Genomic DNA, 16,710 nt, shown 5'->3' on the forward strand with positions numbered 1-16,710 from the left:
GCCACTTTCAGGAAACTATATACCTGTACAAAATTCTAAGGAAGTAAATGCATTATAAACTTTCTTTGTGATTGCATCAATGTACTGGGCCCAGGAAAGATCTTTAGAGATATACATGCCAAGGAAGGTTAAAGCTGTTGACTCTTTCCATCGCTGTTCGATCGATGAAGGCAGGATCTTCGGCTTTCCTTTCTTGAAGTCAACAATCCCTTTCTGAGACCAAGATTGTTGTTCTCACACCATTCAAATCACATTTTAATTCTCCCTCCTGTACCCTAACTTGTCATTACCAGTTATTCATCCAAAAACTGTGATATTGTTGGCGAATTTAATGATGTGATTGGATCTGTGTCTGGCTACACAGTCATGAGTATAGAGTGAGTAGAGCAGGTGACTGAGCTCACAGCCTTGAGATGCTTCTGCAGTGATGGCTATTGCAGAGGAAGCATTGTTACTGCTTCGTACTGATTGTGGTCTACCAATGAAGAAATCAAACATCCAGTTACATAGGGATGAGCAGAGATCCATTTCTCTGCGTTTGAGTCTGAGACTCTGTGCCTGCATAAACGTCTCTTACAGATAGAAGGGTGTAGAGGGATATGGGCCAAATGCAGGCAAATGAGACGAGCCCAGAATGCCAACTTCATCTGCATGGACAGTTTGGGCCAAACAGCCCAATTCTATGCTATATAACGGCATAGAATCTATGACGGGTGTCAGGGGTTATGGGGAGAAGGCAAGAGAGTGGGCTTAGGAGGGAGAGATAGATTAGCCATGATTGAATGGCGGAGTAGCCTTGATGGGCCGAATGGCCTAAATCTGCTCCTATCACTTATGACCTTTTTTCTAATTAAAGTGCTGGTTTAATTAATCCTTGCCTTGGTGTCCCCCACGTGACTGGAAACAACTTATACAGGCATTTCAACACTATGCAATTTACAAACCTGAGTTTCATCCCACCCATTTAATCACTGTATGGACATAGTTGCCACTAAAACCCTGCAACCATCTCAACAGTCAGCTCAGATCTCCCAGTGAATTGCCAGTGTCGAGAAATGGTGCTTTTTAGAGCCCACATGTCTAATTTTCTCCCTCTTTCTTTGAAGGTCATTGGATTTAAACCTGCATTGAGTCTAGCTGCGGTGCAATTTCTGTAGCTATCTAAACTTTAAATGTTCAAAGCTTAATTGCAGTTTTTTAAATTTCCAACAAACACTCATTGTTTGAAGACTCGCTAATCCCAGCCCCGTCAATACTGAATGTATCCATGAATAATTAAACCCCAAACACAGCTTGAAAAGCATGCGGTGTAAACAAGTCATGTGATCAGGGGCTCAGATCATCAATATTGCCATTCCCATCTTCTACTTGTGCAACTTCAGCTTCGTGTATTCAGCTAATTGAAGGCTTCACAATGAGAGTGGGCTCACATTGTCACAACAGGGTTGCTGCAGTGGGAACTGATTGTAATCAATCCTCTCCAGATATTACATGTCATTCCTTCCTATTCCAACCATGGACTTACCCTGGCAGAAACATCAGTCTAATCTTTCAAGAGGGAAAATTAGTCATCAGCAGTTATCTAAGGTACTGCTGATGATGAAGTATGCTGAAGAGCATACTTCTTTTCTAAATCAGATCTACATCTCCTCATTAATATCAGCCAGATTAAAGCCATTCTTTCCAACATTTTACTGATCCCGCACCCCAAAGCTCTGTCCCATCCATGCACCTCTTTCTTGCACAGGATTGTGAGCTATACACAGAGTCATGGATAGTGAGTCTGCTGAGGTGATTGGCAGCACAGAGCCAAACTTCCGAGGTCTGAGATTAAGCACTATTGAAAAGTTTGTGAAGATATTGGCTTCAAAGAAACCATTGAGAGTAACAAAATTAGACCATACGGAACTGCAGATGCAGAAACCTTGAGCAAAACCACAAGGGTGCTGGGAGAACTCAGCAGGTCAGGCAGCATATGAGAAGGGAATGGCTAGGCGATGTTTCAGGTCGTCCAGGGTCCCGACTCAAAACTCTGCCTATCCAGTCCTTCATCAGATGCTGCCTGACCGCTGAGTTCCTTCATCACTTTGTGTAGAGCACTGATGATCCTGATGGAGATGTACCAGTTTACACTGAGAATTTGACATATGAACATTGATTAAATGTAATCCGAGTGCTTTATTTCCATCAGTATCTCTTCCATGCATTTTTATGTTGATATACATTGATTCTCCATCTTGTTCTGGCTAAGCATCTTCGGGTCAGGAGTTGGTGTGTGTTTCTAAAGTACACAACTCTACATGTACAGTCAGCACTGTAGAGTTGGAAAGTTGCTCCATGTCTGTGCTTAATCTCCAATGTACACTATCTGGTGAGCACAGAAAACTCAGTGTGTATAATCTACAGTTGTGTGTAACATGACTGTTCCAAACCAATGATAAAGTTGGCTACCTAGCCTTGCCTCGCAGAGGTTGTTGGGATACTTGACGAAAGAAAATGTGGCTAAAAGAATGTGATCATTGCCTAAAACTGTGTATGTGCCCAGTTGCACGAATGTGATAGTTGGCTAAACTGTGTACGTGGCTAGTGGCATGAACACTGGAATGTGTACAGCAAAAGATAAGCCCAGACAGCGAACTTGGACAAAAACAATTCTAAGACATCTGTTCGTGGACTCTGCATTGTCACCTTCATTGATAAAAGACGCTGATTCTTTGAGTGGGTGCTCGGGACTGCCAAGTATAGTGATATACTTGCTGTGGTCCTGCCACTCCCACCTTGGTGAAAGTTGTAAAGCTTTTCGTGCTTTAAATCGATTCTTTGCGTGGTTGTCTGTTTGTTACAAGGCCGGAACTTTAACAACAACATTATTTGGTTTTTCCTTTCATGTACAATGACTATTACAAAAAAATATCCATATCCCACTGCCAGGCTCAAAAATCTTCTTCAGCGTCAATGTCTCCGTCATTGTCTCATGCCCTAATCTGTCCTGCATTGTCCTGTCATTGTCCTGCTAGCTCTTTAATTTCCTCTTAATTTTCCTCTTAATTTTGCCCATTATTTTGCTACATTTTAACAAAGGGCAAGAACGGTTCAGGTGACCTGAAGAGGAAGCTGTTCCTGAATCTGGTGGTATGTGCTTTTGAGCTTTTGTGTCTTCTGTCCGATGGGAGAGGTGAGAGAAGGAATGAATTGTGATGCAAATGTTCCTTGATTATGTTGACTGCTTTTCTGAGGCTGCGTGTAAGTGGAGTCTATGATGAGGAAGCTGGGCTGTGTGAAGGACTGGACGACATTCATAACTCTGTAATTTATTGATGTCTTGGGCATAACTGTGCCAAATCAAGCTATGATGCATCCCGATATGTTGCTTTCCTCAGACCATCTGTAAAAGTTGGTAAGTGTTGTTGGAAACATGCTACACTTTCTTAGTGTTCTAAGGAATTAGAAGTGTTGGTGTGCTTTCTTGGCTGTAGTTTCGATGTGGTTGTTCCAACCCAAATTGTTGGTGATATCTATCTATGCAGAGGAATTTGAAGCTCTTCATAAGTTCATAATTCAGAGCAACAGAATTAGGTCAATCAGCCCATCGAGTTTACTCCGCCATTCAATCGTGGCTGATCTATCTTTCCCTCTCAACACCATTTGCCTGCCTACTCCCCATAACCTTTGACATTCTTACTAATCAAGAACTTGTCAAACTACGCTTTAAAAATACCCAAAGAATTGATGTCCACAGCTGTCCATGGCAATGAATTCCACTGATTTACCGCCCTCTGGCTCGAGAAATTCCTCATCATCTCCTTTCTAAAGGTAGGTCCTTTAATTCTGAGGCTGCACCCTCTGGTCCTAGACTCTCCCACTAGTGGAAGCATCCTCTCCACATCCTCTCTATCCAGGCCTTTCATTGTTCAGTAAGTTTCATTGAAGTCCCCCCTGATCCTTCCAAACACTAGCACGTGCAGGCCAGAGCTGTCATTATATGTTCATTCAATCATCCCCGGATCATTCTTGTAAACCACCAATGAACACTCTCCAATACCAGCACATCGCTCCTCAGATATGGGGCCCAAACCTGCTCATAATACTCTGAAGAATAGTCTGAAGAAGGGTCTCTACCCAAAACGTCACCCATTCCTTCTATCCAAAGATACTGCCTGTCCCGCTGAGTTACTCCAGCATTGTGTGTATATTTTTGGTGTAAACCAGCATCAAATGCGGTCTGACCAGTGCCTTATAATGTCTCAGTATTATATCCCTACTTTAATATTATAGTTTTCTCAAAATGAATGCTCACATGGCATTTGTCTTCCTTACTTCAACTTGCAAATTAACCCTTTGGGAATCCTGCACTAGCACTTCCAAGTCCCTTTGCACCTTTGATTTCTGAATCATCTCCCTATTTAAAAATGAGTCTAAGCCTTTATTCCTACTACCACAGTGCACGACCGCACACTTTGCTACGCCATATTCCATCTGCCACTACTTTTCCCACTCTCCCAACATGTCCAGGTCCTTCTGCAGACTCCCTGCTTCCTCTACACTAGCTGTACCTCCACCTATCTTCGTATCATCCACAAAACCATCAATACCATCATAAGAAGGGTCTCGACCCGAAACATCACCTATTCCTTTTCTCCAGAGATGTTGCCTGACCCGCTGAGATATTCCAGCATTTTGTGTCTATTTCTTTCATCCAGATTTGTCATGCAAGACTTCCCCTTCACAAAACCATACTGACTTTGGCCCATTTTATCATATGCTTCCAAGTACTCAGAAACGACATCCTCTATAATGGACTCTAAAATCTTATCGACTACTAAAGTCAGGCTGACTGGCCAATAGTTTCCCCTCTTTTACCTTGCTCCCTTCTTGAACAGTGGAGCAACATTTGCAATTTTCCAATCCTCTGGGACCACTCTTGACTCTAGTGATTCATGAAAGATTACTACTAATGCCTTCACAATTTGTAAAGCTGCCTCTGGGGTGTAGTCTATCTGGTCCCAGCGGTTTATCCACTTTAAGACCTTTTAGCTTTCTAAGGGCCTTCTCCTTGGTAAAAGCAACTCCACTAACTTCTGCCCACAGAAATTGTGGCATGTTGCTGGTGTCTTCCGTTGTGAAGACTAATGCAAAAATCTTCAATTCATCTGCCATTTCTTTATTCCCCATTACTATTTCTCCAGCGTCATTTCCAGCAGTCGAACATTCACTCTAGACTCTCTTTTACTTTACGTACATATGAAGGAAGTTTTGTATTATTAGCTAGCTTACCTCATATTTTATATTTTCTCCCCTTATTGTCTTTTTAGTTGCCTTCTGTTGGTTTTTAAAAGCTTCCCAATCCTCTAGTATCACACTAATCTTTGTAATATATACCTTCTCTTTTACATTTATCCTGTCTTTGACTTCCATTATCAGCCATGGTCGTCTCATTCTCCCTTTAGAATCTTTCTTCCTCTTTGGGATGAAAAAATCCTGCGTCTTCTGAATTATTCCAAGTATCTCTTCCATTGCAGCTCCACCGTAATTCCTGCTAGGGTCATAGAAACATAGAAAATAGGTGCAGGAGGAGGCGATTTGGCCCTTCGAGCAAGCACCGCCATTCATTGCGATCATGGCTGATCATCCCTTTCCAATTAACTTTAGCTAGCTCCTCCATGCCTCTGTAGTTATCTTTACTCAACCGCGGCACGGTAGCGCAGCGGTAGAGTTGCTGCTTTACAGCGAATGCAGCGCCGGAGACTCAGGTTCGATCCTGACTACGGGTGCTGCACTGTAAGGAGTTTGTACGTTCTCCCCGTGACCTGCGTGGGTTTTCTCCGAGATCTTCGGTTTCCTCCCACACTCCAAAGACGTACAGGTATGTAGGTTAATTGGCTGGGTAAATGTAAAAATTGTCCCTAGTGGGTGTAGGATAGTGTTAATGTACGGGGATCACTGGGCGGCACGGACTTGAAGGGCCGAAAAGGCCTGTTTCCGGCTGTATATATATGATATGATATGATGATTAATACCGAAACATCTGATTTCATCTTCTCCCTCTCAAACTGCAGGTTGAATTTTATCATATTACAGTCACTGCCTCTTTGTGGTTACTTTTCTTTATGTCCCCTAATCAAATCTGGTTTGTTACACACCACCAAATCCAAGTCAACTACAAACTGCTCTAAAAAGCCATCTCGTAAGCACTCTACAAATTCATTCTCTTGGGATCCAGTACTAATCTGATTTTCCCAGTCAACCTTCATATTGAAATCCCTCATGACTACTGTAACATTGCTTATCTTACATGCTGATAGTATCTCCTAATGTAATTTGTACCCTACATTCATTATCATATCTATATCATTTGCGCTTATGTGCATAATTACTTCTGACTGCTCCCCCTCCTCCTCGAGAATCTTCTGCAGCTACTCCGAGACATCCTGGACCTTGGCACCAGGGAGGTAACAGACCATCCTGGAGACCCGTTTGCTGCCCCAGAATCTCCGGTCTCCTATCACTATCATTGTGCCTGACCTCACCCAGACCCAGACCTATTGCCACAAACCTGGCTGCCGCTGCTCTCCCCTGAATGTTCATCCCCCTCAACAGTATCCAAAGTGGTGTACCTGTTTTACAGGGGAAAGGCCACAGAGGATTCCTGAACTCTTCCTGCTCCTTTTCCTGGTGGTCACCCATCGATTCTCTGTCTGCACCTTCGGTGCAATCACCTCTCGATAACTCCTATCTATGACTTCCTCAATCTCCCAGATGGGCCTGAGGTCGTCCAGCTGCCACTCCAGTCCCCTAATGCGATCTTTAAGGAGCTGCACATGGATGCACCGCCTGCAGATGCAGTCCTCGGTGGCACTGGGAGTCTTCCTGAGTTCCCACAGGTCAGGGACACCATTATACTAGCTTCCATCCCACCTTATCAGGACCAAGTTGCACTCGGAAACAAACAGAAAGCAACAGAACAAATCTTATCCTGCATTCACCCTTGCTGAAGCCTTCTCACAATGAAGCTCATGAGCCAAAGCCTCAATGCCCCACTCTCACTCTGTCCACTCTCACTGTGACTGCTTCACTTAGGCTTACCCTTGACTATCTTAACTTTGCCACCGTAGCTACTGATTGGAACATGTACACCACCTCGCTTCCTGGAGACAGAAACTAGCTCCTTCCTCTTTCTGACATAAGGAAAGGGTCATTGTCTTGACACCGTGTTACTTAAGCTCTCTAGCTCCTTCCAATACTCTGTCTCACCATTGTTCGAGATTCAGCTCTCTGCTGTGGTGTTATGTGCAAACTTGTAACTAGATGTGCCAACAGAGAACATTACAGCTTGCGCTAGGCAAGATGAGCCTCTGCATGCAAACCAATCTGTACATTGCGAATGGCAGTCCATGCATGAGCAGCAGGAAGTATACAGTTATGGACATGCTGAAGTTATCATCCTCTCCGCCCCTTGCTGTGTGCCTGTAAATTATTCTGGTTTCTGTACTCATCTTTAGTCATCATTCCCATTTCCATGCTGCAGTTTTTTTTCAATTTCAACCATATCAATTTGGACATCACAATCAGCATTCGTGAAACCATAGGCAGGATATACTCTGTTGCTAGGCATACCAAAACAAGAGTCATAGCGGCAACAGTCAAGAGTGTTTAATTGTCATGTGCACTGGCATTGGAACAATGTCATTCTTACTTGATGCAGCTTAACAGGTCATGTTTCCAACATGATCTTTGTGTAAGCTCTTAAAAAAATGCCTTGAGAACTGTGCAATACTGCTCATTGTAAACCTCACCACCCTGTCAGCCTTCATTATGTTGGGGTATGTGGAAATCTTGGAAAAACAGTCACTTTCCTTGGCTTGAATGCTACCTTTGAAATGACCATTGCAATGCTTTGTGTGTGCTCGTTGTTAGAGAAGTGCACCTCTTGTGTCCTCTTTCAAATGGACTCCTTTGCAACACATGACCCAGTGGCCTGGTTATTGAGTTATGGAATTAGTAACCCAGAGGCCTGCACTATCAATCGAGAAATAGAAATTCAATTTGCATCACAGCAGCTTTAAATTCAGTTTCTCACCTAGATCAATCAGTAATCTTAATACAGTAAACCCTCGTTTTAACAGACCTCTTCATAAAGGATTTTGTTTATAGTGGATTGACCTCCTGATGGTTGCCTGCGCCACCTCAAGCTGGCGTTGCGTTCACAGCTGTTTCCATCAATGCCACCTCAGGCTTAAACCGCTTCCAGGTAGCATCTGCCGCCGCCTCCGACGACCCTCACCTGTACTCCGGCCACCCACAGGCCATTTCTTGCCTCTCCCCCGGCTGTCAACAGGCCTGGGCCATCAACTCATCTGCACTCTAGGCCTAGTTCCAGAGAGAGTCTGAAGAATGGTCTCCACCCAAAACATTGCCTATTCATGTTTTCCAGAGATGCTGCCTGACCTGCTATTCCAGCACTTTGTGTCCTTTTGTGTATTAACCAGCATCTGCAACTGCTTGTTTCTACTAGTCATCACAACCCCTTAGTTGGCTATAGCGGCCAATCAGCAATAATGGACACCGCCCGCCCCCCCCCCCCCCCCCCCCACAAACCCCATGGTCCATAATAACAATGTTTACTGTAACGATGATTTAAAAATCTGTTGAATTGTTGCATTGGATTCAGTGATGCCCTAAAGTTGAATAAATCTGCCGTCATCACTTGGTCTGGGCTAGGAACCAGAGAATCCTCTTAAAATGGCAGCTCCATCACCCTCTCAAGGAGCAATCGAGGGAGGACAATAAACACTGGCCTTGCTCCTGACCACAGATCATAAAGATGCTGAAATCAATAATACGGAGATGTGGCTGCATAATTGGAGTTGAGTTTCCAATGGTCTAGCTGATGAAGACATTGAAGAAAATCCTCCATAAAATGAATGTCTGGCTGATCAAGTCAGACATTCACATGATTTTTAGGAGTCCATCTGCAGAGGACGTTGCAATGAAAGACATTTTAATAGAAAGATAGAACGAGACCTGGTGTGACCTAAGACCTAGAGGCATTGGTGCGCTTTCCTGACTGAATCGTTGATGTCAATCCTGGCATTCCGCATAACTTGTGCTGCAGATAGGGTTTAAACTAAATAGTGGGGTGGTTGGGTTCAACAAATTGAAAATGTATGGATAGGATAGTAAGTTTTAAAAGGGATAAGAATCTAAGGTCAGACAAAATGGGGACCAATTTGAGAATACTGAACAGGTACTAAACTGAACAGGTACTGAACTTGGACAGGATGGGAGAGTGGGCAATGAAGTGACAGATGGAATACATTGCTTCAAACTGTGCGGTCCGGCAGTAGGAATAAAGTTGTAGCCTATTTTCTAAATGGGTAGAGGATTCAGAAATCAGAAGTGGCTGGTAATCACCAGCGTTTGCTTGATATGTGGCACCAGCATCAGTCCGTGGCTGCTATCGAAAGGGTGGCAGATGCAGCCATAATTTCAGTGTGACCGATGGTACGTTGCAGTTATTTATAGTTGAGTCCTCACAAAATGAAATTATTATTTCCTTAACATGCATAGCCCATTCTGTGATGAGGAAAAGCTGAGTTATATTAGTTCTGAGTTGTGTTGTATTTCTCAACACTTACATTTCTCAATCATGGCATTTTTGTTGCACCTTCTCTCTTTAATGGGGGTGGGGCTTCACTTCCATCTTTCCATATAGGTCAGTTCTAATGTAGTTTACATTACCCTCAGACTGGTCAAGTCCCAGTGTAATAGTCTGCTCCCCATGTAGTCACTCCAGGTGACTTCATTCATTCGTTTGTTTTGACACAGATGTGTTGATTGTTCTGCATATGCTGACTGTTAGTTTGGTGGGTTCTGATTGTTTGATGCATAACCGGTTAGTTGATGCATTCCAATTGGTGTTTAATTTGACGTCTTATGATCTGCGCTCTCATTTACAGTTTGCTCCTTCGTCGTCCACAAGCGGTGCCATGAGTTTGTCACCTTCTCCTGCCCAGGTGCGGACACAGGACCTGCCTCTGAGGTAAGGTTCCAGATGCAGTCACGTGTGAGTGTGTTTGTGATGTTGTAAAGGTTGGACTGTGACTTGTTGGGCAGAGGATAGACTAATGGGCAGAGTGCAGGGGACCGAAACTAGTGGGCAGAGTACAGAGGATGGAGATTCAGTCAGAGAGTTGTGAATCTGTGGAATTCTCTGCCTCAGAAGGCAGTGGAGGCCAATTCTCAGAATGCATTCAAGAGAGAGCTGGATAGAGCTCTTAAGGATAGCGGAGTCAGAGGGTATGGGGAGAAGGCAGGAACGGGGGTACTGATTGAGAATGATCAGCCATGATCACACTGAATGGCGGTGCTGGCTCGAAGGGCCGAATGGCCTCCTCCTGCACCTATTGTCTATTGATGGATAATGTGCAGAGGATGAATATTAATGGGCAGCGTGCACAAAATGGACATAGATGGGCAGGGTGCGGAGGACGGAGATTAGTCGGTGGGGGGCTGAGAACGAAGATTGATGAGCAGAGTGCAAAGGACAGAGGCTAGCGGGCAGTCTGGAAAGTTTATCTTAGTTTAGTTTAGTTTAGAGATACAGCGTGGAAACAGGCCCTCTGGCCCTCCGAGTATGCACCAACCAGTGATCCCTGCACATTAACTCCTGACAAACGCTAAGGACAATTTTACATTTATACAAAGCCAATTAACATACAAACTGGAACCACACCGTTGATGACCAGAACGACAACCGAAGACCGGAACGCGCCCTGATAGGCCTGACTCACCGCACAGGCCTCCCACAGAACTGCGGTGCAGCCGGGCAGCGACGCCTGTCTGGGCCGGAGGAGCCTCAGCGGTGGCGGTGGTGGAAGCCTTGGCGGCGGCAGCGGGAAACTTGGCAGTGGGTGCCTCGGTGGAAGCGGGAGACTCAGTGGCAGCAGCAGGGGCCTTGACGGTAGCGGGAGCCTCAGCGGTAGTGGGGTCCTTGGCGGTATGGGGGCCTTGGCGGTATGGGGGCCTTGGCGGTATGGGGGCCTTGGCGGTATGGGGGCCTTGGCGGTATGGGGGCCTTGGCGGTATGGGGGCCTTGGCGGCAGCGGGGGCCTTGGCGGTAGTGGGGGCCTTGGCGGCAGCGGGGGCCTTGGCGGTATGGGGGCCTTGGCGGTATGGGGGCCTTGGCGGCAGCGGGGGCCTTGGCGGCAGCGGGGGCCTTGGCGGCAGCGGGGGCCTCGGCGGCAGCGGGGGCCTCGGCGGCAGCGGGGGCCTCGGCGGCAGCGGGGGCCTCGGCGGCAACGGGGGCCTTGGCACGAGGACAGAGATTAATGGGTAGAGTCGTGAGGCAGAGGCTGGTGGTGGGTCGGTGATCAGTGGAGAGACAAAGAGGGGAAAGGGGGGAGGAAGTGAGGAAATATGAGGGATTGTGGGGAAATGATTGGTTGGCCACAGAGACCACCTTGTCGCTTGCTACTGATCAATCTGCTGATGTCCACTGCAACTGCATTGGAACCAACTGACAATAAACAGTGAAAGTAGGAGATTGCTGGTGTGCTTAACACCCTAGTGTGTGATGGGAAAGTTGACGAAGATTGTGACGGACAGGCATCCAGTGCTGAATGAAGACAAGATCTGATTTGTGACATTAACAACCTGTTAAAATCCCAAAAGATCTGCAGACGCTGTAAATCTAAAATAAAAAGACAAATACTAGAAACTCACCAGGTCAGGCAGTATCTGTGGAGAGAGTCTTCAGACAAAGAGACTTTGACCTGAAACAGCAACTCTCCCTCCCCAGATGCTACCTGGCCTGTTTCCAGCATGTTTTGTTTTCTTCGATAACATACAGCTATTACATAGGGTACCAGCCGAAAGTTACCAGACAATGTAGTATGAACACGTTTACATCACCCATTTTAACACAAATAATTTAAACCTCTGTTAAATGAACACATTGGTCAAACTTGTAGAAACATTTGTCTCTGCTTCAGGCTTCAATGCATTTTGCTCCATTTCATTGTGAACAAGGAAGTGTGACTGCAAATTGATTCATGTTCACAAGCAACCACTATCACTAAAATTAGCAACTAATTAAAATATTTACCAAAGATAGACACAAAAAGCTGGAGTAACTCAGCGAGACAGGCAGCATTTCTGGAGAGAAGGAATGGGTGACGTTTTGGGTCAAGACCCTTCTTCAGACTGGTTCTCCCTTATGCTTGTGGATAAGGGAAACAAGAGATATCACAGAGGGGGAGCAGCGAGGGAGGATGTTGAGGACCTTGAGATTTTGTATGTCTACTTTGAAGAAGCTCTCCTTCACTCTAAGACGAGAGTTCTGCAACATCCTCTCTCGCCGCTCCCCTGTGATATCTCTCATTTCCCTTATGACTAACCAGTTTGAAGAAGGGTCTAGACCCGAAACGTCACCCATTCCTTCTCTCCAGAGATGCTGCCTGTCCCGCTGAATTACTCTAGCTTTTTGTGTCTATCTTTGATTTAAACCAGTATCTGCAATTCCTTCTTACACCAAATCATTACCAATATCTCTTACTCCTGATGATCAGAGTTTATCATTAGTTAAGTGGGTGAAGCCTGTACAAGATTTATGTAAATTCTCACAAAAAATTCTGACACTCAATATCTCAAGAGATAATTAATCAGAATTTTAAATCACACTATAATGTAATTGCCTCTCTCACTTCCCCCAAGTTAATCCTGCAAAGTCTTAGATCCGAATACTTTTTACACAAGGGCAGAAAAATGGTAGATGGAGTTTAATCCAAGCAAGTGTGAGGTGCTGCACATTGTGAGGTCAAATGTAAGGGGAAAGGAAACAGCAAGACTTTTAACAGCACTAATGTACTTTGAAAGTGCCAAAATAAGTTGGATGGAAAATTGACATCATGAAAGGAAGCAGATGGTGATAGCAGAAGATTGTTTTTCAGACTGGAGGCCTGTGACTAGTGGTGTGCCTCAGGGATCAGTGTTGGGCCCTTTGCAGTTTGTGGTTTATATCAATGATTTGAATGAAAATGTACAAGGCATGATTAGTAAGTTTGCAGATGACACTAAAGACTTTCAGCACATTGGCCTTCATCAGTCAGGGCATTGTATAGAAACTGGGATGTTATGTGACAGATATACAATAGATGGTTAGGGCCACATTTGTATTATGTTCAGTTTTGGTCACCCTGCTATAGGAAATATGTTGTTGAGCTGGAAAGAGAGCAGAGAAGATTTACGAGGATGTTGCCAGGATTTGAGGGCCTGAGTTATAGGGACAGGTTGGGCATGCTAGGACTTTAAGTTCTTACGTTCACAAGTCATTGAGAAGAAGTAGGCCATTTGGCCCATCAAGTTCACTCCGCCATTCAATCATGACTGATTTATCTTTCCCTCTGAACCTCATACGGGGCCCAAAACTGCTCACTATACTTCAAATGCAGTTTGATCAGTGCCTTACCTGTTCTTGCCTATATCTCTGTTTAACCTCCTCACTGAAGCCTCACTAGTCAGACTTTATTCCTTGGAGTGTAGGAGACTGAGGGTGGGTGATAGTAAGGTGGTGAATATCATATTGAGGGGGATAGATAAGGTAAATGTCCTTTTTTCCAGAGCAGGGATTCAAAAACTAGGGGACAAAGGATTTTAAGGTGAGAGGTGAAAGGAACCTAAGAGATAACATTTCGCACAGAACGTGGTGCGTATATGGAGAAAGTAGAGGCATGAAAAATAACAATACTTACAAGACATTTGGATAGATACATGGTTAGGAAAGCTTTGGAGGGAAATGGGCATAACATGGGCAAATGGGATAGCATAGATGGCATTTAGGTCGGCATGGATGAGTTGGGCTGAAGGGCCTATTTCCATGCTGTATGATTCTATGACTCTTCTTTGCCCATGTCTGAGGCATACTTTATCTGTTTTGTTCTTATCTGTAAAATTCTGCAGTTGCTGGAAATCTGGAATAAACCCGACAAATTGTGCAAACACTCGGCAAGCTTTGGAGAGGAAACAGCATTAATTGTTCAAATTAATAGAACGAAATTGGTTTTCTGCCATTTTGGGGACATGGCATGGGAGCTGCTCTTCCCAGCCCGCAAACCCACGGAGATTGCTGAATCGGGAAATTGTTACCATTGAAACTCGCTGGGACTTTGCTGGAGCTACCGGATATTTACTGTTGGAATCTACGTGGCAATCTCAAACCTTACTCTAAGGAGCAGGTTAGACCCTGGGCGTATGCTCTCTATGACAGCCATGGTATATTAGTGTAAAGACTGCTGGTGCTGCTCTGTGCAGGGACTGGAGAGCCCACATACTCTCAGATCCAGCAGACCATTGCATTGTCAAAAGCTAGGGTTAGAGGAAGGGGCTGCAGTCTGTGGCACCATCGGACAGGGAACAAAATCACTGTGGTCTTTGTCACTGATAATGAGGCACAGTGCTCAGCCCATAAAACCACCTTGGCTTTCTGGTTCAGATGAAAGCTCATTGACCTGGAATATTAACCATAGGAAAATTTCAGCACTAAAAGAGGCCATTGAGCCCATCATATCCATGCTAGTGTCCATACCAGCTTTCAGCTCTGTCCCCATTGGTAGCTCTGCAACTATTCGTTGTACCGTTTGGTTGTGGAGAGGTCTTCTGTCTCTCGCACTCCCATAGGCTGTGATTCCAGATCCTCGCCACCTCTGGGTGCAAAACATTACTTCATCTCCCCTTTAATTGTTCTACAATTACTTTAATTCCTGACTACTATCCCCTTTGCTAAGGGGCAATGGTGTTTCCTGGGCTCCCTATCTAAACCTCCAGCCGTTTGCAGTACGACAATCATGTACTGCTTCCAGCTTGGATCAGGATAACATGTCCCATGTCCCATGTCCCATGTCCCATGTCCCATGTCCCATGTCCCCCCTCTCCCAGAGAACACCTACAGTCTCATTTATTTCCATCCTGAGTGCTTGTTTAAATGAATTAATTGGATAATTGATACTGGCCTACATATTGTGTTCTTTGGGTGTCATCTGTTATATATTCACTTTTCATTAATTTTGGCTTTTCTGGTCCCACTCCCACTGGAGCTCTCTGCAGAAAACAAACTGGTGAAGGAACTGAGCATGTCAGGCAGCATCTGTGGAGGGAAATGGGCAGGTGACATTTCAGGTCAGGACATTCAGTTATCTCTCTCTTGTGGCTAACATTTTCACAAGTGGGAAATATAATTGATGGTTGGGAGTGCAGGCTAACATGCAGTAAAGTAATCTGTACACAGCATATACCACTTACAGTGGACTGCCTAAACAATGCCTGTAGACTTTTAAATATCTGTTGAATCCTGATGCAAGTTCATAACTTCATAGGTTATAGAAACAGAATTAGGCCATTTGGCCCATCAAGTCTACTCCGCCATTCAATTATGGCTAATCTATCTTTCCCCTTTCTCCCAATAACCCCTGGCACCCGCACTAATCAAGAATCTGTCTATCTTTGCCTTTAAAATATTCATTGACTTGGCAACTGTCTGTGGGAATTAATTCCACAGATTTACCGCCATCTGACTGAAGAAATTCCTCCTCATCTCCTTTCTAACGACACATCCATTTATTTTGAGGCTATGGCCTCTGTTCCCAGACTCTCCCATTAGTGGAAACATCCTCTTCAGATCCACTCAATCCAGGCCTTTCACTATGCGGAATGTTTTCGCCCTCATCCTTCTAAACTCCTGTGAGTAAAGGCCCAGTGCTGTCAAATGCACATCACTATTTAACCCAATCATTCCTGGGATAATTCTCAAAAACCTCCTTTGGACCCTCTCTAATGCCAGCACATCCTCAGATAAGGGGCCCAAAACTCCTCACAATAATCTAAATGGGGTCAGACCAGTGCCTTATAAAGCAAGAACATCACATTGAGTAAACTGGTCCTGTGATGAATCCAGCAATTTCACATGTAACGATGAATTGAGATGCATTTGGCCTCTCAAAAGAGGCTAGGCAATTTGGGTATGTATTCCTTATAGTTTAGAAAAATGATGGGTGACTTTATTTAAACATATGATGTGGCTTGAACAAGGTAGATGTTGGAATGTATTCACAAGGGACAGAATTATGAGCATTGCTGCAAAATAAGATGCTTGTGTTTTAAAACTGAGGTGGGTATAAATGTTATCCGTGGAGGATAGATCATTAGAAATATTTACGGTGAAAATGGGTAAATATTTGAATGGGTTATGGGAAACTGGCCCACAGAAGAAGATTTGAGGCCAGCGTAGGTCAGCCATGATCATAGTGAATGGGGGGGGACCTTCTGGCCTACTTCTGCTCCTGTTTTCTATGTTCATGCTTATCTTACCTCTTCTCTTGAATCCACATTAACCCAGTTCTGGCTGACTCAGCACTCCCTCTCTATCCAATCTTCATTCCGACACTCTTGTTTCTCCGCTGCTTGACTCTGATGCTCCCTTTGATTAATCTTCTTGATGCTCAGATGATCACTCATGCTGTTACTATGCTGACAGCAGCATCACTGCCTGCAATGCTGTTATTACTCTACTCTCTTGGCCGCAACATGTGGTGTGACACAGTCGTCTATGTTCCCTGTCAAACACGGTGAAAGGTGGTTGTAGTATCAGTGTGAAAGTATCAGGTCTCTCAGGCACTCAGTTCTTACAACTCCTCCTTCTTTACTAATTCTAGTACCTGT

The 16,710-nt window shown here is 44.6% G+C and overlaps 1 protein-coding gene across 2 annotated transcripts in view; it reads left to right on the forward strand.

The window, feature by feature from the left end:
• LOC144603983 (protein kinase C beta type) overlaps positions 1-16,710 on the forward strand; it is a 131,621-nt gene that overhangs the window by 56,817 nt on the left and 58,094 nt on the right. For both annotated transcript variants that reach the window (XM_078417914.1, XM_078417913.1), the window contains exon 3: positions 9,957-10,039. In XM_078417914.1, the coding sequence (XP_078274040.1) occupies positions 9,957-10,039 (83 nt within the window). The remainder of the gene's footprint in view (positions 1-9,956; positions 10,040-16,710) is intronic.

This window comes from Rhinoraja longicauda, chromosome 21, assembly GCF_053455715.1.
Source record: "Rhinoraja longicauda isolate Sanriku21f chromosome 21, sRhiLon1.1, whole genome shotgun sequence".
Classification (NCBI taxonomy): Eukaryota; Metazoa; Chordata; class Chondrichthyes; order Rajiformes; family Arhynchobatidae; genus Rhinoraja; species Rhinoraja longicauda.